Here is a 20,464-nt window from a genome sequence, read left to right as displayed (position 1 = left end):
ATCGATGACAGACGAATCCCCCTACTGGATGATGCTTGTCCTGTTTTGAATTGGCTAATTGACACATATCCATTCCATTGATCTATGTGCAAACCATAGGTATTTCTGGGTGATTCACTGTTCTCAATGGTGACATTACCTATACCCCCGGTAAGCATCATGCCGTATGTATAACCTGTAGATATTGTGTTGACGATAGCCAGGGTGGGTTCCAAAAACGTAGTATCCGGTGAATCTGTAAATTGATTAGTTTGACTATTAGTGCTATACATATTTACCGTTGAGAGGCATAAATTGCTAAATAAAAGAAAATGTCTGAATAAAGGAATAATTACGATGAACAAAATACTCACCACGTTGTGGCGTGGCTTCAATCTTCGCGATGAAGTCTGCCTGTCTTGAATTTGCGAATTCAAGTTCTAACGTCATGGCTCCGACTGATTCGAAACTCTGGTCTGGCCTATCCAACTGGCCTAGGAGATGAAGACTACCAGCTTGCATAGATCCATACAGTCGAAGTTTGTTCCGGGAGTAGAACGATCTCTGGTGAAAGCGTATCCTCAGGACGTGGTCTGGCTCAGTTACAAACGTTTTAGTGCATTCAGTTATAGTTCCAGCTGGACGGTAATTCGCCAAAATGAACGGTGTTCCTGGCTGAACGCGAATTTGTTGTTCACCTTCACACATCAACCGAAGAGGCAGTATACTATCCCGTCCACTCGCCTTCAGGCCAGTCAGGGATAACTTGGAGAGAGATTCCACCCGTATGCCTACTGTGTTACTCAATGTCCTACCGCCTGTGACACTAACGTTGCTGATGATGACAGAGTCATTTGGATCGATGACTGATACGACAGACTCCGCCACACAGGCAGACGCGCTGAGATGTTGCACCGTTATCTGAGAGGGGGGAGCAAAGATTTCAACTCCAGCTCGTGACTGGAAGCACTTGTCAATCTCTATATTCTGCAGAGTCGGGGTACTGTGGATACTCTGAATCGACAGAGCTGAAGATCGTTTATTGTGTAACTGCCCAATGTCTTTGAACAGAATGTGCTCGATCTTGGTTTCTTCTTGTCCATATGATCTTATTCCTCCCCATCCAGGAGAGGGTTCGCAGGTGATACGGACTTGATAACTGCATCTTAGGTTGTCAGGTGCCACATCGTAAAAGTTACACTGTCCAATAGATTCCTCTTCTCCATCACAGCTAATTACTACCTTCTTCTGTAGCGCACCAGATACAAATGAACTTGAGGAAACGATTTGTGGAGGCCCCAGGCCGAGCTCTCTGCAGGCAATCACTTCATTCTCTCTGCTGGCAGTGTACCGCCAGTTTGCCCAGTCGTGGCATACAGATTTCCAGGTGCCGGCATGGAATACGTCCAATCTACCAATACCATCTAATCGCAGATTATAGTTGTTATTTGACGTCATGTTTCTATTAGTCTGTGCACCAAGGATAACCTGGTCTGACGTTGAGCCGACCATGTTGATGTGTCCATAGTTGAGAATACCAGCCCCCGGTGCTGCCTTCACTTCCACTCCAGGGTCAAGTGTGAGAGTGGCACCGGGAAGAATGGTTAGGTCACTCTTCATCAGCACGGGGTTGCTTCCTTTTGGGATGTGAAGATCGTTTACCAATAGACCACCGAAGGCTTGAGGTGTGGGAGAAGGATCCAATATGGCGCTGACGGGATTTCCGTTTGCAGAGTCCAGGAACGGCGAGTACGTGACTTGTGCTCCGCTGTTCCAGTCGCTGTAGTCAAATATCTTCTCTCGTATGACGTTCTCGTCGTTAGTACCCCACCAGTTGTGAGTGGCTTCTATGGTGGGTCCGTCCCATGAATATGTTCGAACAGTGCTGCACAGTTCAAACCGGGAAGCGTCCTGTTGGAAGGAATTGTGAGTGATGCTGATGGGCCTCCATTCTCCTGAGAACTCCAACGTGCAGTAGTCACGAAGCGGGTCGGATAGGTACAGGAACGGCGGGACGTAGTCATTGTCGGTGAAGATATTTTCGGTAAACATTTCTTGGATCTCGTCGCTATCAGCCCTGTCCGTAAGCGTAACGTTGAATAGACCCAAACGCTTGCAAGAATTTTGCTGAAATGTGTTGGAAGTACATTTGATATTCTTTTCAGTGCCGGTGAAAAGTAGAACTTTCTTTGACCCACATGTGTTCTCTTGGAAAACGTTGTTTCTCAATGTGATGTCAGACCAACTTCCTGAAACTCTGACAACATTGCCGCCATTTCTTCCAAAAGCAGTGTTATCAAGAAGAACTCTTGGATAACAAGTCGACGTTGACCCTTCAACACTTATGTCTATGGCCCCTTCAAGGTTTGCACTTGCTTCACTTTGTGTGACATTCAAGAAGGTTCGGTGGTCGCGGCTGTTGTAGTTAGATGGGTAGACAATGGAGATGGACACTCCCCGACGAAGGTTTAAAGAGAGACTAGACTGGTCAATGGAGATGCTCTTCTCGCTGAGAGGCATTGTGGAGGCCTCTTCCTGTATGAACACACCGTCCAGTCCGTTTGAGTTCAGAGTAGAACTCTGAATCAGCAGAGTTGGTGCTTGACTGTTGATAGAGTTCAAGCCATAGTGAGTGTTGGAACTGAAGTTGCTGTTTACAACTGTAACCTCACTTCTTACTGTATCTAAGAGAAACCCTACCCCAAAGTTCTCAGTGAATGCGGAGTCCGTGAAGGTGATTGCGTGCCCAGAACTGCCGCGGATGACTTGAGCTCCGTACGGAAAGTTCTTAGAGAACTTAGTGTTTTGTACGTTGATATTTGCTGCTTGGTCTTCTATGATGATGCCTGGCCCCTGGTTTTCCTCCAAGCTACAGTCCGCCATGTTGACCTCTGTAGTTGCCCCTTGAATCTTGACCCCTGCACCTGCGCTGTACTTGACGTTGACATCTCTCAGTACGGGTGGGTATGTTTCGATGTTGATGGCCGCTGCTGTAGTTCCTGTCCCGTCGTCCTGTCCCGCGTGGAGAACGTCGACATGTTCCAGTATGGAGACCTTCCCAGCGGATGATGGCACCAGCCGAATGCCGTTCCAAGATACGGAGTTGACCCGCCGGATCCCCTCGCATACCACCCCAAGGTCTCGCCGACTCCCGCCTAAATCTGAAAACGTTTGGTCACGATACTCGGAATAAGGATGGCGTAATAAAGAAACCTGTAAACGCGCTATAGATTTAGAATAACAAACATTTGCTGGAAATGCGGAACCGTCGATATGATACAATAGACTGCACTTATACTGGAGTCACAATTCCAACGGAGCCCGCGCGGCGCGTTCCCGATCTAGACGCCGGCCGGCGTCATGAAACCGAGCGGACGCCAATTGTCATGGGAATAAATACTAGTAGGTTTGTCCCGGCGTATTTCTCTTGCCAGGCGCCCACACGGGACTGACAAAGGCCCGCAGTCGTCGGGACCCCCATTGGGCCCCGTTCGGGTACCGTCCGATATTGCCAAAAACAGTCTACTGGGGCGCCGCGCAGGCGCCTCTTTTGAATTGTGAATTAGGTATAAATTACTACATGCACATGCTTCGTCGCAATACTGGATTAATAACATAAAAATGTAGTAATATTATACCAGTTCCCATTCATTGTATTATGAAGAATTCGCATTTTCCATTGCCATTGTCTCTGAAGAATGTACTTTGGTAATTTTAATCGATTTTCGTCATAATAAATCGGAAATGTGCACTAAAACCACAAGTCAGCAAAGCTAGCTACAATGTATCGACAACCATTGGTATAAAGGTAACAAAGTATAAAGGTTTCTCCTCGTGTCACATGTACAGAAAGAATACAGTTGCTTTGAAAAATAACATAAATAGCGTCGCGCTGGCGGTTCTCGGGGGCGCCTTGATGTTTACCCGTAAAGGCGTAAAGCATGAAGGGATAGAATCAAGCCGTCACGGGGTCACCGTGCCCTTGGTTGTCATTGGTAGCTACGAAGTAAAATACCCAGATTTCAAATATGAAGCAGAGATAAATGGAATAAGTACCAGCATAAAGTACTGCGTAGGCTGCCAAAGGGGTAAACGTTATATACACAGGAGTAAATGTGTTGGGCTCTCTCTTTCTCTCTCGTGTCGTTTAACCTAGTCAACCATTAACGGGAGAAACAGGGCTCAGAACGTTTGATCATAGGCACTCCGTCTGACTAAAGTTGTAGATATCTTAGATTACAGACGTGTAAACAGCAATTACAGATCGTTATAACTTGGACATAGAGTTTATACGAGAATTACTATATGATAGACACGTAATTGCATTGAACTGGCCTTTTGGGGGACAAATGTGACCCTTCGCAAATTGATCAATGGCTTGATAAATGTTAGATAACACACAAACACCACAAATCCACAATAATAGTGTTTACTCTAACTGTGTAACTTTGGAATGCTTTCCCAGAGAATCAATCCAGAGTCACGACGTCCAGATAAGGCTGCCTCACAAAACATACAGCTTCCTGACAACAACGGTCGTTGAATCCCCCGTTTCTATAACAGATTTGATATGTTTGAAACTCCTAACTAATGTTCAGTCGTGACCAGTTCTGACAGTCGATACCAATTTATGACTATAATAGCTGCCAACATATAAGGACGCATTGATTTGGTAATTTGGTTTGTGGTTTGGGGAATAATCCGTTAAAAGTTTAATACCCATATGTTTGTACTTGTGTATAACAAACAAGCATTTTAGTGACTTAAGCGACGTAAAAATGGTTTGGCAAAACATGTGATTATGGCTTATATGGGAATCATGTCCACGGCAACCTAGACGCGAAGTCACTTCGATAAAAGGAAGGAACCAGTAAATGAACTTTCTAGTGGAATTGATATGGTGAAGCCATGAAAAATAAGTATACGTACTTCCAAACACATTTATTTGTATTTCAAGCCTCAAGTCTTTGGTCCCACTGCAAATCTGGATTGGTTAAGTTTGTTTGGATACAAAAAGTGGAAGTTCAACATTTTAAAGAGCTGCAGCTGCAGTCCAAATATTGAAATGACACCAGAATTTCACCTCCTGTCCCAGTGGATTAGTCCAGTCAGTGAGAAAGCATCTAGGGGACAATTACAAGGTAAAAACGGGGAAAACGTCACAAATTTTGACCAGATAAAAAAACATTCTTCTGCACACCGTAGCAGCAACCTAGGCTTCTCTGAGCACAGTTTGCCCTAAAACGTGAAGATTAAGTCAAGAATACGATGAAAACTGTTGCCCATGTCTATTTCTTGGCACCTCCCCTGTATAAGCCAATCACCTTTTTTCTGCTTGCTCTCATCGATTCACTAAATTTAGGCACAATCTCAGAGACGAAGGCCTTTCTAAATTCTTCTGACATTGGCACCAAAACAACTTTTCAACAAAAGAACCAGAAAACAGATTCAAACGAAGATTTGGAAACTAAACGGTAATTAAAGACAAGCTAATAGGACCGTATGCACACAGATTTGTAAGTGCATGATATACGTCACTTCATGATTCTATCTCACACAGCTCATCAAAGTAGATTGCTGTTTTGCTTTATATTAAATGCAAATAACTTTGTTCCACTATCCTTTATATATATATATATATACAGGCACAGCACACTTGATGGAGAATGCTACCATTCCTTATACATCATCGCATCCGCCGATAGCCCGTACATGCAAGTCTCTGGAATATTAATATTTCTGCCACATATATAGTAACGCAACACGTGCAGATATATTTTAAAAGTATCCGCAGGAAAAGAACCAGCCAAACTACCACTTGAACTATGACATACTGTCGTGTCTGAGCTGCTTTAACATCACAGGCACCAAAGGTACTTAAATGTTACCAAGAGCAGGACTCTAAAGCAGGAACAAAAGCTTTATCGTTTGTGTGCCTAGTTTCTACCATGCACATGTATATATCACGCATTCCTCTTGCCCTTTGTTAGTTAAGACTTAACCTCCAACTGCTTTGAACACAATAAACGCTTTGATGCATCATGTTCCCGAAAAGCAAGTAACTATTTTACCTTTCCTGTTGACGCTTGTTCCCTTATTGAATTTCATAAAACTAAAGAACTTCTTCCTGGTGCAAAGACCTGTCCACCACCAAACAAACGTGAAGAGCTTGTCATGAGTTTCTTAGTTAACTACGTTGTTCACAAACAAACCTTCAAACACAGGTGGAAACATAACCTTTTCAGTTGAGCTAATCATCGCTTCGGTAGAATTCTAAATTTGAAAACATGTAAACATTCGTGCTGTTGAACAGGCAACAATGCCTCGCTTAGAGACCTCTCAAACCCAGAACATATATGCACACGTAGATTCATAAACCGGGACTGTCTAGTAAGCAGTACTTTGTACCAATCGATCAGCGCCCATGACAGGTTCATAGATATAACTGTCAGCTAAGTCACACGGAAATGTGTCAGCAGGTACTTACCACAGTTCGGAGCTGTTCCCATTTGTCTATAGTTGCACTCGTATAAATTCTGCTCGTTCCCGAAACACGAGAGATCGCTCATGGCCATCCTACCCTTGCCTTGCCTGTACTGACTGTCCTCTCTTCCTGTGGCAAATCCCAGGTGTCGGCAAGCTACCTGTCAGATGTAGATTGATAACAGCTGAATCAGAATCTGTTAACGGCCAAAAGTAACAAAGGAAGACTGTAGATACAAATGACTAATGTCCAATATGAGCATTGGATCACACTACGTATAATCTACATTGGCCCTTTGGACCAGCAATGTCAGGTCGACCTTTGTGTTACATATATTTGGATATTATATATGGAGAGAAAGAGACCTATAAATCTAGAACTGGAAATAGGAAAAAACAGCAATGACTCGAATCAATAAGGAAGTCTGCTGTAAAAAAATACAATAAACGAGGGTGGACTCCGTATACCGATACCTAAGGTAGGGTGCTTTACAGACATGAACATAAGCCGGAACAAAATTCTTTCAAGTCTTTACCTGCGCTTCAGAGACCCTCCAACTTGTAGCATGACACACAGATCCCCACAGTCCGTCATGGCGGATCTCTAAACGCCCCTGGTTCACAGTCGGTCCCACCAGTCGCACGTTTGGGTCCCGGGTGATGTTGTGGGCCGGGTCGTCTGGTGGGTTTTCCTTCCGATTTAAAACGATGCGTTTGTCGGCGGATCCGATGGCACGAAGTTGTCCGACGACGGTCATGCCGACTCCCTCGTCGAACAGGATTTCAACACCAGCCTCTATAGTGAGCGTCGCATCTTCTCCCACAATGATCTCATGGGTGGCGATGTACGGACTCCCAGATAGAAGAAAGGTATGGTTACGATAGTAAGATCCTCCAATCACGTTTCGGGTATCTTGCGCCGCCGCCAGGCAGACCAGAGCCACCAGCAGGTGGACTCCGCACTTCATCCCGAAAGTCATTGTTCTGAGCGAGAGGAGTACGGCTGGCGCGGTTTAAATAGTCGAGCTAAAACAAATCAATTATTTGTTTCTTCAAACATTGTTGGGAGTCAAACCACAGTACACAATTCTTCAGGCGTATATGTTGTAAAAGGTCAAAATATAAGTTTGAGTACTTTGTGGTGATATATGTCTGTGTCAAAATATGTTTATTCGCGTACAATTTACAACAGCCCCCCCCCCCCTTAACTGCTTAAGCTGAGGGTTTATCACTATGCACAATCGGTGTTTGCACACCGACGCGTCGCCACAGATGCTCACCTTTGTACTGGTGTTCGCGAGCATGAGATACAGGTCGCATTGTCAACAACTGATTTGAAAATAACTGTATCAAACATACCAAAGGTGTCGTACCTAGCCGTGTAGAGATACGGGCAAAACAATTCTGTTCATCTATCGTCCAGCGCTTGTGTAGGTATCCCAGCTGGCCAAAGGGCAGTAACAGTCTACCTCGCTGATAGCAACCAGTGTGAAATGTAAATTCTGTATATCTAAAACAGCTGTGGCTATGCAATTTGCTCTTAAAATTGCAACTTGTACGAGACATAACCTAGTGTTCTCCTCAAAATTTGAATTTGTCATTGACATACTTACCACAATTTCTAATTACATGTATAGGGCAGTAGCATTTAAAGTTACAAACACTCTCATTGAAGACGCGAATAGCGCTAGATATGAAAAGTAAATAGCTTTATTTCCAAAGAAAGAGTACATGACTGAGAATTAATTTTGTCCTTGTCACTCGGACATTACAGCAGTAAGCGCTTTAGAATATACAAACATTTCATAGATATATTGAGGATAGCATGTAGCTATTGATAATCAATACAAAAAACACAATATAATTCCCATACAATTTAAGCAGGAGAGTTTAGAAGCTGAGACGTGTGACATTAGTGTAACCGAACGTGTGAAAACACCAAACAAACACATGTTTATAGTCAACACAACACAGCTCCCGAGAACTGATGAGTAGACCATTCCGTTGGAAATGTCAATGGCGATTCTGTCCTTTCCTTAACCACCGTAACCACTTATCGGCATACTTGTATCGCCATTGCATCACCCCCATTCAATTTCAAGAATGCCCTTACAGAATTATACAGTAAGAAAGTCTTTTCCTGGCACTATTTGCATTGTTCAAGAAAATATACAACGTTATGGCAAAATAAAATGTGACATTTTGTCTACTAAAAGAGTTGTCCTAGTAGGAACAGAGTATTCTTCTATGTAACTATACATTTGACATTAGTGCAGAAATATGCAAAATCACGACACAAGCACATCCGTGTATAACACAAGGTAAAGTGCAATATGGACGGCAATTTTCACTGCAGCTCCTTAACAAACAAACAAAAACACGTCTGTCATCGGTAGACTCTAGAAAGCTCCATTCATGCATTGCATGAAATGAAAATTCAATGTTATTCCATACATCATTTGATATTTTATAAAGAAGCATAAGTATGGCTTTGGATGAGGACAACTGATGAGAAACGGGTTCATTTTGACGTATTTATCACAGGAACACAGGTTCTGCAAACACCGCAAATGGAATGTACACCGTGGACGGCTCTTTCATCTTTATAATGACATGCAAGTCAACACAATTAATCTCAACGCCGATACCGCATGTTTTCTGACTCCAGGTCTAGTGATAATTTGGCATAGCCGTGACCTGGTCAATAGTGCAGCAGTGTGGCATTTTCGCCTTTGAAACGGTCCCATGGACTTCATAAGCTGCCAGATGCCACCAAAATAAATTACTTTTGGCCCAAACATAAATGAGCAGCTGTGTTTCCAGTGGCTCGATCAGAAATATTAGCTGCTCCGATACTTTTAAGTAACTTTCTGACAATACAGTGCGCGCGTCGTGCTGGGATACACGTATTGAAAATGCCTCCGTTCTGGAGATTGATTAGACTCATGTGAAACAACAAAAGTCGATATTTATCCACCCGTACATTTATAACATAACATTTGGTGTGTAATCCGTATCATGCGGTGTTATGTTCTATGATATTACATATAGTTCTAATAAAAAGATTCATCCTTTTCACCGGACCTGTCTAAAAACACTTTTGACGGTTTTTGGTACATGGTATCTTATCATAAAATTGTCTCTCACGCAAGTTTTCTTACATTCCTATATTCTACTTGTACATATGCTCTACTTATATATGCTCAGTAATAACAACACGTTCAACAGCGTGACCAATGATGTTTGAGAATGTGACGTCACAACTGTCTAGACCATGAGCAGCAGGGCGACCCCGGCCAGGACCCACCGTGCCGCCTTCTCTTTGGTCTTCAGGTTGAAGGTCCAGACGAACGTCGCCCCGCGCTCCTTGGTTTTGTAGACTGGGCACTCGTACATGTTCCTCATGTCCTGCTTGTCCACGGGGATGGCCTTGATGAAGATGACCGGCATGGTGGGGGTCAGGTCTTTCAGGTGGGCCTCGTTGATCATGCTGGTCTGAGTGTCCCAGCGGGCGCCCTCCATGTACAGCCCGTGTACATACGCGCCCTCACGCGGCGGGCTGCTGAAGTCCTCCTTGTTCTTCTTAGACACGTCGCACTGGAGACACATGCGGTCCAGGGGCCACTCGTTCTTACGGGCCATGCTCTGGAGTGAAAGAGGAGGAGGCATTATGAATACTCAAGTGTGTACTGCTTACCACGTGAAAAGGTTCGTCAGGACTACACGCGCTCCGTCCGATTACTATAATTCCTTTAAATATGACATTTTTCTGCTAAGGAAGTACATTGCAATCAACAAAGCACTAAACCAAAAGATACAACACGTAACATATCAATTACTGTAATGAGGGTTTTACACGCCAGTATTACCTGCATGATGGCAGTGAGGAAGGACTGCGGGTTGAAGAAGCCTCCCAGCCAGACTGCACTCGGCATGACGAAGTCAGCTGTCCAGTTCTCCAGCTCCTTCACACGCAGGAGTAAGTCAGCGTACCTGGGGGCAATAGGTTAGATGATACCTTTACTGCATGTGGTCTAACAGTGCAATAGACGCTGTGACGCAAATGGTTATTCTTGCAAAAGGTGTCTTGCTGAAAATCTAAGTGTTTTGACAAATGGCACTATTGCTGATGTCACAATTGACAGCTAGATTCGTAGTTGAGTCGTCATTTGATAGATCAACATATTGATTTAGTGGTAAATTGCATAATCATCAAAGTGGTGTACCATTGTCCCAGGCCGTAGAGGGACGGGTATGCTCGCTTTGTCCAGGAGTCCGGGACCTGGTCCAGGAACAAGGCGTTCATGAGATCCTCCATGTCTGAGGTGATGGTCAGCTCACCCTGGGGGGAAACAAGTTTACAGCGATAAGCAGACAGTTCATTGATACAGAACGTAACCTACACTGTGGGTAAATGTAGTATTTTGGCCACTTGTTCCCCTTCGATACCAGAACAGGAAATACTCCATCTTCCTGTGCACGGTGCCACATGGATGGATTGATATGCTTCTTTGTTTGTGTTTGTTTGTGTGTTTGTATGTCTAGATGCAAGATAGGTCAACTTCATGCCCCGCATTATGACCAGAATGTATCTACATTAATCACAATCCTAGTATGTAGTACATAAGGTACAAGGCAATTACCTTCAGACCGAGGTCGACTTCCTTGAGTGACCTGCGGATCTCGTTGGTCAGACCGTTCATACGCTCACACTCCTGGAACGACACCACGATGTACGGGGTCTTCTCCTCCGCCTTAGCCATGATCTCAGCCATGTTGAAGCTCTCTGGTAGCTTCTCCAGAATGTCGTCCAGAAGTCCTTTCACCTGTACGAGAAAAGATATTCTTAGTTTGCAACTTTATCAACTTTATCAACTTCGTCACACTGTAGTTTAGTAGAGTCAAATTACTTGTTAAAGAATCCCATGGTTAGCAAAGTCCTCAGACACACTTCCAGATCACCTTAATGCAATTGTGCAATCAAAACATTCAAGGCTAGGTCCTGGACTAGATGTCACTATACCATAAACACAACACGTCTTCAATAACGCTATTTCTGTACTATTTGAATACAACAAATATTGTCCTTTTCCTCGCGTGTGACTCCACCGGCCCCGGCTCCACCTGAGTCTTTCGGCTGCATCTCCAGAACAGTCTTGAACAGGTTCTCTGACGTGATGGTCAGGAAGCCGATCTCGGCGTTAGGGTGGAGACCGTACAGGTACGGGCTCTCAGGCGGCAGCATCTCGTCTATGTACTGGTGGTACCCCACGTAGTCCAGGTTGGGAGGGACGGGGAATCCCACCGCTAGGTTTAAGTCACCATCAAGCTGTAGAGGAAATAGGGTAAAGATAGAAGGAATTAATTATTGTTCTATACACAGTGGGATATTCTGTACATATGACGTAAGATGACATATTCTGTACTTATTTTGAGCTGTATTCATACTGGTGGGCAACAAAGCTCAATTCAAACTTGAAAGTTTTCTCTCACCAGTGACGGCTGCAGGTACTCCTCCAGGAAGGTCTTACACAGCCTCCTGTCCCAGTCATCAGTGATGTGTCCTCCGTACATGATCTCACCGAACAGGTAACGCAGATCCTCCCAGGGCACCTGGGGAGTGAGCACAAATCCATCGGTTACTTTCCTCACAATGCTGACTAAGAGTAGAATACTAGTATACGATTTATCTACGATTTATCTGTATTTCTATTTCTAGAAATAGAAATAGAAATACGATCAAAAGGACTAAAGCGGTTTCATTATGTAGTTTTGCCTGACTCAGTTGTGGATCAGTGTTTGCTAAGTATACAGTATCCCATGTATCATGCTCCCCGTACCTTGGTGTTCGCCTCCAGGTAGTTGAAGAGGACGTTACAGGAGATGGTTAGATCGCCGACGTTGAACGGGTAAGGCCGGTTCCATCCCTGCGGTCCGAACTTGCGCCGCTCGCCCACAACGGCGTGGAAGTAACACAGGTTGAACAGGATCGACTTGAACTCGTTTTCTCGGGCACACATCTCCAGGGTATCCTATACAACGTTCAGATAACAATTAATTACCGTATCCTACTGTTTACCCAACAGACAAATGCGTACAAATAAGTCACATAATCATATCTATTATTTTAGCTGTAATGATGTGATTACTTTATCATACATAGAAATACCTACATTTTTTGAAGCTTTTACAAAGGATTAGTACCATTCTCAACTACATCTCTTTTGACATAGTCTTACATTCATATGTATATTACCTGGTCGAAGTTATCCAGAGCCTTGTGCAGGTTAGCATACATGCCGGTAGGGGGCTCGTTGGTGATCTTGATGGAGGCCTCCAGGATGCCTTGTGGGATGTTGTGTGCCTCCACTGTTGGAGCCGGCTCGGCTGAGATGTACACCCGGTAGTCCTCGTGACTGCCCTCGCTGTACTTCTCCAGCTTCTTGTCCAGAGTTGCCAGCCATTTGGCCACCAAATGGATGTTCTGTCGACGGTAATAAATGTAAGAAACATTTAGCAGTGAAACTTGTACAGCAATCGGATAATTTTGCTACGTTGTATCTTATATTCCTTGAAAGCAACTCGTCAAACGTCAAACGTCAAATACAAAACATGACGCTAAATTTTTACCTGAAGGACGACCCAGTGGCCTTGCTCGGACGCCATATCCAGGGCCTTCTCAGCTACTATCTCCTGGCCCTGCCCCAGGGACACGTTGTGGAACTTCCCTGAGTCCCACGTGAAGCCCATCTTCTTCCCCAGGGCCTCCACGTCCTTCAGAGGGTCCACACCGGGGGAGAGGATGAAGAAGATCGGGGTGCCGATGCCGCTCTCCTCCCACGACTTGGCAAACTCCATCGTCCTGCCCTCCACGTACTTGCTTCCCAGCTTTTCTTCCACAAAATTTCTATAGAGCAGATCAAAATCAATGTTAGTTAATCAAATTCCATTATTAGGCAGAGATTTGCTTTCCAGAATGCAGTCCCATATATCATGCCTGTATAGCGCTATTGTCGCATAAGCATAAATGTACCACGTACTAGTCATATAAATACAGTCTGATGTTAGCCAAGAGAGTCTATACTTATGTCGTAAGATACCACCAATTTCTAGTGTATTATCTAGCTGGTTTGTGAAGCATGGATTTGTTGAATCATTTGCCAACAACTACAATTTATAACGACATCTACCTTGTAGCGTAGGTCATCCTGTCCGGACGGAAGGCCCTCATCATGCACAGTTTCTGCAGGGCAGACTTGTTCTTCCACTCCTGGGGGAACTTCTCCTTTTCGGGACACTCGCTCTCCACGAACTTCTTCCAACGTTTGGCAGACCCTTCGATGTCACGATCGAGATTCCTGAATTCGTCCATGTCTGCCAGGGCCTACATTATGGTAAAAAGAACAGTTGTTACTCCAACACGATTCCTAACATAAATGGCACTCTGAAGAATATCTGTCTTTTATGTCCAATTCTGCGTCTTCTACTTGATACTCTGATGTACTGACCTTTATCCCTCCCCAAGACAGGTCGTTTAGGAAGTCCACCGGGCTCTTACAGTTCGGTCTCGCTGGGAACCGCAACAAGAAGTCGAGCTCAGTCGGGTTGATCTCCTTTTTCATCAGCAATACCTGAGAAACAAGAATAACGTTGATTATTCGAGATGATCAAATCTTCTGGTCAATGCTCGACTTACTCTATGTCCAAAGTTGACTAAACACTTCCCCTTTTTTGAAACAACCCAAGCAGGTGCATCAACATAAAAAGAGTCACAGAAACTTTATTTCATCAGATCCAATCAGGTCCCCGTTTGGGGAAACTCTAAGCTCTGTGCACAAATTATTCGTATCCAACTTTACTTACAGCAAAATCTTTATGCAAGTTACCGATAACATATTACACACGATATACAAAAAACCTCCAACTCACCAGGAAGGCCACTTGTGAGGTGAAGATGAGCTTGTCCCGTTCGAACAGTCCCCGGCTGGTGTAGATGAACACGGCGTAGGTGATGGCGTCGATCAGGTTAGCCACCCGGACCTTCAGATTCTCGTCCTTGTCCGCCATCCGGATGGCGCGCAGGAACACCACTTTGAACGCCTGGATATAAAACAAATTAAGGATATCAATTAACCATAACGGGCATCAGGAGCTGATGTAGCTCTCTCCAGATATCTACATTGCATTCTATTTGTATACTAGTAAGTGATAGCAACTAGCCATGCTATGATATTTTGCAAGAGCCTTTCAAATGTTTCAAACGCACGTCCTCTTGCATTTTATGAAAGTTGCTTGANCAGGGCAGACTTGTTCTTCCACTCCTGGGGGAACTTCTCCTTTTCGGGACACTCGCTTTCCACGAACTTCTTCCAACGTTTGGCAGACCCTTCGATGTCACGGTCGAGATTCCTGAATTCGTCCATGTCTGCCAGGGCCTACATTATGATAAAAAGAACAGTTGTTACTCCAACACGATTCCTAACATAAATGGCACTCTGAAGAATATCTGTCTTTTATGTCCAATTCTGCGTCTTCTACTTGATACTCTGATGTACTGACCTTTATCCCTCCCCAAGACAGGTCGTTTAGGAAGTCCACCGGGCTCTTACAGTTCGGTCTGGCTGGGAACCGCAACAAGAAGTCCAGTTCAGTCGGGTTGATCTCCTTCTTCATCAGCAATACCTGAGAAAAAAGAATTACGTTGATTGTCATTGGCATTCATATTTGAGATGATTAAATCTTCTGTGGTCAATGATCGACTTACTCTATAGCATATGACATACTATATACAAAAAACCTCCAACTCACCAGGAAGGCCACTTGTGACGTGAAGATGAGCTTGTCCCGTTCGAACAGTCCCCGGCTGGTGTAGATGAACACGGCGTAGGTGATGGCGTCGATCAGGTTAGCGACACGGACCTTCAGATTCTCGTCCTTGTCCGCCATCCGGATGGCGCGCAGGAACACCACTTTGAACGCCTGGATATAAAACAAATTAAGGATATCAATTAACCATAACGGGCATCAGGAGCTGATGTAGCTCTCTCCAGATATCTACATTGCATTCTATTTGTATACTAGTAAGTGATAGCAACTAGCCATGCTATGATATTTTGCAAGAGCCTTTCAAATGTTTCAAACGCACGTCCTCTTGCATTTTATGAAAGTTGCTTGAGTGAATATTTCTAATCGTGCCAATTATAACGATTTCCCTTTCTTTTTCCCGAAAGTGTTCCTTAGCTCAATCTATATTCGTTTGTGGCTTTCTTATTCTTTCTTCAAATATATATGAAAACAAGACAACGTACTTTCAGAGAGAACTGGTAGAGTGGGTTGATCTTGTAGAGGTCGTTCATGATGAAGTAGAGCAGGGAGGATCTGGCGGCCACGGGTCTGTAGTGCTCACGGGCCTCGTTAATCTTGATCTCCGTCACCTTGGCTTCCTCCACCTTCACTTCGATCTCCGCTGCAGTTCGCTTGGTGATCTCCAGGTTCTCCACCAGGGCAGTGTCGCCAAGGAAGTTGCCGCCGGCAGACGACAGGCGCGACAGAAGGTTGTCCTCCAGCTGCTTGAGCGTGATCTTGAAGTCGTTCTGCTGCTTGGTCAGATCAGCCTGGAACACACGGAACTCATCAATTTCTGCACTTCTACTTATGATACATGAGGGAGGTAGTGAAGCTTAAGTTATGAAAACGGTTGCAGATATCTCAGTTGTTAACAAGAAAAACATGCCAGTTTCCATAGCTTAAGTTGATTAGTCGACTATTATGAATGTATCTATTTTAGTCGTCTTCTTTCTCATTGTGATCATGTTATGTTTGGTTACTTTGTGATGGGGTCTTCCCTAGGAGTCTTTGAAAAGCGCTTGAAATAAATGAACTGAAAATGGAATGAAAAGTGCAATTAATATTTTATTTGAATAACGTACCTTCAGTTTCTCCAGGTCAGGTCTCTCTGCGCTGACGACATCCGCCAGCAGCTGGTCCTCCAGCCCGTCCCGGGTGACGGTGAAGTTGATGAGGGTAGCCTGGGCCTGCATCTCCGGCTTGTAGTGCGGGTTGGCCAGCTTGGTGTGCAAGATCAGCCGGAAGTCCTTGTGGAAGTCGCATTCCTTGTCACCGATTTTGATCGCCCTGTAAAATGTTTATCGTTAGCGATTTTTCTTATCCATGTAATTCAACTACTGATGCCTCAGTCATATCAATTGTACGCAATGTCAATCAGTACAATGGAAAGACAAAGGAGATGGCCTCCCTCACGATTACAACGCTGTCTACCTTCTTTGCTTCCAGTAGTGCTTACCGTCCTTTCTTGATGGTGTTCCGACCGATGAGTGGGTCGAGCACGGGATCCACTGACTCGCCCATGTTCTCCACCAGAACCGTCTCTCCCATGGACAGGGCACGCTCGAGAGTGTCCAAGTATCTGCGGACGACAAGAATGAAGTTTATAGTTGTAGAGTTTAAGCTTATAAGGAAAAAAGCTTCTAAACTCTACAACTATGGATTCTACTTACACAGATGAGCTCTCATTCGAAGAATGTAGTTTATTGATTCTTCAACTTCAATGCGAATAGAAATTTCAGGACGGCAGATGAAACAAAAGCCAATCCCAGTTTATAATGGAGACGATCCAATGGAGACAAATCATCCTAAATGGTAATGCCTCTTCACCAATTCAGCTACTGTCATAATGTCTGTGACTCCATTGAAAGATAAAGGACAAAACAAGGCAATTGTTTTAGCTTTACCCTTTGGCTCCCAGACGAATGACGACAAGATGCTCGTATTTGTTCTTGATCCACTTGATGCCCTGAAGCTGTGGGTCAACCATCAGTGGCCAGCGGTCCGAGTTGGTCAGGATGGTGGCGTTTTCCGTGGACATGCGGTCACTCGGCAGCTCCTGGTTCTGCCACTCGGCCACGGAGGCGTCATCGGTGAGCATGGTGAGCGGATCTATGCCCTCTGTCATTGGGATGGGAACCTGAGAAACGATGGGCAGTAGTTAACACACAGGAGGTACAGATATATGGCAAGAACCAGAATAAGAATAGTGTGTCAACTGCAGTCTTTCTCTACTGTCAACTCTCATTACAAATTCTGAACACTAGCTAAAGAAGCGTATCTCATAGGCAATTTACTGTATCTTAACTGAACATTATGATATGATATGATATGATATGATATGATATGATATGATATGATATGATATGATACGATACGATATGATATGATATGATGTGATGTGATGTGATATGTTTTATGATATAATCATGCTGTGGTATAATTCCTTTGATATTCTCTGAAGTGTTGCCAGTTAAGTGTTGCCAGCAGCCCTATAGACCATCTTCCCTACTTACCTTCTGATCCTTTAAGAAAGGCATCCAGGCATTTTCGAACAGGTCGATTCTGTAAGACTTGGTGAAGTAGCCCACGTACGAGACAAAGGCAGTCGTAAGCAGGACGTCTCCACACAGCGTCTTCTCGGCTTCCTTCAGCTTCTGGACGGAATCGGCCCAGCGGACATTCTCAGATGCCAGCCCACCTACAGAATCATAGCATTTGTTTATTGGACTTCAAAGATTTAGAGACAAAAACCGTAAGCAGCCGGCAAAATAGATGACATAGTTATTCTGCAAGGCCAGCTAATCAGAAAGTATGCAATGTAACAAAAGATGATCAAAAGAAATATCATCATATTAAAAGAAATATAAGGAAAAGGAAATATCTACTAGTACGTTAAGTAGTAAATTGACGATGATGGTAATGGTAATAGATACAGCTAGCACAAACAGGTGATTAAAAAGCTTAAGTTAAAATTCAAGATAGTCTCAACGATACATAATTCTGCTTGCTCTAAAAACCCTATCCTGTGCGTATCTTATAGATGGGGTTCGCTAACAGTGTGTATAAAGAAAACAGTAGCTTACCGACGAGTCTGTTGGCAAGGTTGATGGTCCGTGCCGTGTCATCAGCCTCCTGTTGGCACTTCAGCTTCTCGGCAGTGGCCTTTTCGAAATTAGCAGTCAGCTCCGCCAGGTTCTCATCTAATTGCTGAAGAAAACATGAACATTTTTATATGGTGAGAATTTATACACTGTTACAGTTTCAAGGGTTTTAGCCTTTACCAGATTTGCCTCGTTCGATTACTATGTAGTGCAATTATAAAATCACTGTTACAGATGAATCAGCATACACACATCTCAAGTTTCAAACTCACCCTGATCTTCTCCTTGATGTCAGCAAGCTTCTTTTGGGCCGCCGCTAGATCGGCGTTAGCCGCCGCTAGGGCGATGCGCTTCGGTTCGACATCGCAGTAGACCTCGTAGAACTTGACGATGTTGATAGCCCACGCGCACAGGCCGGAAGCGGCCAGCGACTTGCCACGGATGAACTCCGGGTCGAACTCCGGGTCGGCCAGGTAAGGCGCGATGGCTTTCAGGCAATTTTCGTGGATGTTCTCCTTGTCGTAGGTTATCAGGTTATTCAAGAATTCGTCCACCTACAACAGGGCACATTTACAGTTAGTACTCGAACACGCCTAGACAGAAATGAAATAGAGAACGGTACGTAAATTGTACAGCGGTAATTGAAATAAATGCGAGCTTCTTGTAGTTCTCACCTTGCCCATGACCACCTTAGCAGCCTTCCAGCTGCGGTCTTTCGGCACCTTTCCTCCCGGGGCGAGCAGCACCATCACGGCGGCGGTCACGTTCGTCACGGCACCCGGGGGTGAGCCGAAGGACTTCAGTTCTGTCAGATTGCCCTGATGAAAAAAAAAACATTCAAAGCTTTGTTCCACCTGATATGTATAGCATAGTTTCATACCTTACACGTAGGAACTGTTTTTCATTTCACATAACCATCCAAGCACTGGGGAATGTCATGAGCAGGGTTTTTCCAAAATATGTTGACACTTACATGCATCACGGGAAAGATTCTGTTTACCTTGTTGAGGGTGTTGAGAGCTTCTTGAGCGGCCTTGAGTGCTGGTTCAGCTCGGGCTAGATCTCGCTCGCACGACCTTTGCTTTTCGCCCACTTCCTCGTTGATAACGGCAACCTAACAGTAGAGAGAGGTAGACGATAATAAGTATTGTATGGCCGCTTTCCAAACGAAAGAAGATATACATTGTTATGTGTCAGGAAAACATTATGCTTTTATTAGGCGTTCCAACACAAAGTGTGGATCCCAATAAAGTCAAGTCAAGTCAATAATGACGAAGTTTACCTTCTTTTCTTCCTCATCTGCAATCGCCTTTTCCTTGCTGACCTTTTCCGTCTCCACTCCCACCACCTGGATCAGTCGGTCTGCGTCTTCGTTCTTCTGCTTCAGTTCCACTTCTTGTGACGCCAGTTTGGCCTTCAAGTCATCGACCTAATAATAGAGGTAAGCGTAAGGTAACACTGTACCTACATGTATGGTAAAGTAGCCAAAAAAATCATTTTTAGGTTACAGCAACCTGAAAAGACGTCATAAGAATTAATGTTTTTCACTAATAGATCCCGTGGCTTGTACTCTGCTTAAAACTTCATAAGCAAGTAAAGCTGTAAAAATGAACGTTCATATTTAACAAAAAAATTTTCTTACCTGTGAGGCGGTGCTCTGCAGCTTCAGCAAACCGTTCTCCAGACGGTCTACGTTCGCTGACACTTCTTTGTTCTTCTTCACCATTAGGTTACTGTACAGGCTGATCTGCTCCAGGAAACTCTTGGGGGTGGTGTAGTTGTACCTGCGCTCGTTTACCAGGTACGACTTGCTCATGTTGTTGACACTCATGTGGACAAAGGCCATGAAATCGCTCACAGACTCCCGTAGCTCTCCCTGCGAATAACGAACCAACAATGAGGTAAGTCTCACCAGTTCATCTGAGTTGGTAAGTTACGTTAGTGAAAAATTAAACTGTTCTCTAACTCGAAACTCGGGCGATTCGGTGGAAAATTTTACTCTGATTTCTTTGAGTTGGAGAACAGTTTTATCTCTCACTATGAACACTGATCTA

The 20,464-nt window shown here is 44.3% G+C and overlaps 2 protein-coding genes across 2 annotated transcripts in view; both read right to left on the bottom strand.

Moving 5' to 3' along the window:
- Window positions 1–1,217: 1,217 nt before the first annotated feature.
- On the bottom strand, window positions 1,218–7,442 carry LOC109482062 (protein bark beetle-like). The gene is made up of 4 exons (XM_019784725.1): window positions 6,999–7,442; window positions 6,467–6,623; window positions 1,478–3,140; window positions 1,218–1,227 (listed from the first exon to the last, which is right to left on the bottom strand). The coding sequence occupies exons 1-4, from the start codon at window positions 7,440–7,442 to the stop codon at window positions 1,218–1,220; spliced, it is 2,274 nt and encodes a 757-aa protein (XP_019640284.1).
- Window positions 7,443–9,619: 2,177 nt separating this feature from the next.
- LOC109484561 (dynein beta chain, ciliary-like) overlaps window positions 9,620–20,464 on the bottom strand; it is a 34,970-nt gene continuing 24,125 nt past the window's right edge. The window contains exons 51-73 of the mRNA XM_019787884.1: window positions 20,053–20,286; window positions 19,693–19,839; window positions 19,411–19,524; window positions 19,085–19,228; window positions 18,683–18,964; window positions 18,393–18,516; window positions 17,823–18,007; window positions 17,214–17,446; window positions 16,766–16,888; window positions 16,392–16,596; window positions 15,771–16,076; window positions 15,271–15,441; window positions 13,971–14,093; window positions 13,653–13,846; window positions 13,093–13,369; window positions 12,719–12,946; window positions 12,303–12,494; window positions 11,956–12,075; window positions 11,549–11,791; window positions 11,106–11,288; window positions 10,689–10,804; window positions 10,332–10,455; window positions 9,620–10,107 (exon numbers count right to left, since the gene is read on the bottom strand). Of these exons, the coding sequence (XP_019643443.1) occupies window positions 9,730–10,107; window positions 10,332–10,455; window positions 10,689–10,804; window positions 11,106–11,288; window positions 11,549–11,791; window positions 11,956–12,075; window positions 12,303–12,494; window positions 12,719–12,946; window positions 13,093–13,369; window positions 13,653–13,846; window positions 13,971–14,093; window positions 15,271–15,441; window positions 15,771–16,076; window positions 16,392–16,596; window positions 16,766–16,888; window positions 17,214–17,446; window positions 17,823–18,007; window positions 18,393–18,516; window positions 18,683–18,964; window positions 19,085–19,228; window positions 19,411–19,524; window positions 19,693–19,839; window positions 20,053–20,286 (4,446 nt within the window). The 3' untranslated portion in view covers window positions 9,620–9,729. The remainder of the gene's footprint in view (window positions 10,108–10,331; window positions 10,456–10,688; window positions 10,805–11,105; window positions 11,289–11,548; window positions 11,792–11,955; window positions 12,076–12,302; window positions 12,495–12,718; window positions 12,947–13,092; window positions 13,370–13,652; window positions 13,847–13,970; window positions 14,094–15,270; window positions 15,442–15,770; window positions 16,077–16,391; window positions 16,597–16,765; window positions 16,889–17,213; window positions 17,447–17,822; window positions 18,008–18,392; window positions 18,517–18,682; window positions 18,965–19,084; window positions 19,229–19,410; window positions 19,525–19,692; window positions 19,840–20,052; window positions 20,287–20,464) is intronic.

This window comes from Branchiostoma belcheri, unplaced genomic scaffold, assembly GCF_001625305.1.
Source record: "Branchiostoma belcheri isolate BF01 breed outbred unplaced genomic scaffold, Haploidv18h27 scaffold11, whole genome shotgun sequence".
Lineage (NCBI taxonomy): Eukaryota > Metazoa > Chordata > Leptocardii > Amphioxiformes > Branchiostomatidae > Branchiostoma > Branchiostoma belcheri.
Note: the sequence above shows the minus strand (reverse complement) of the source record. Positions and strands in the feature narration are given on the sequence as shown.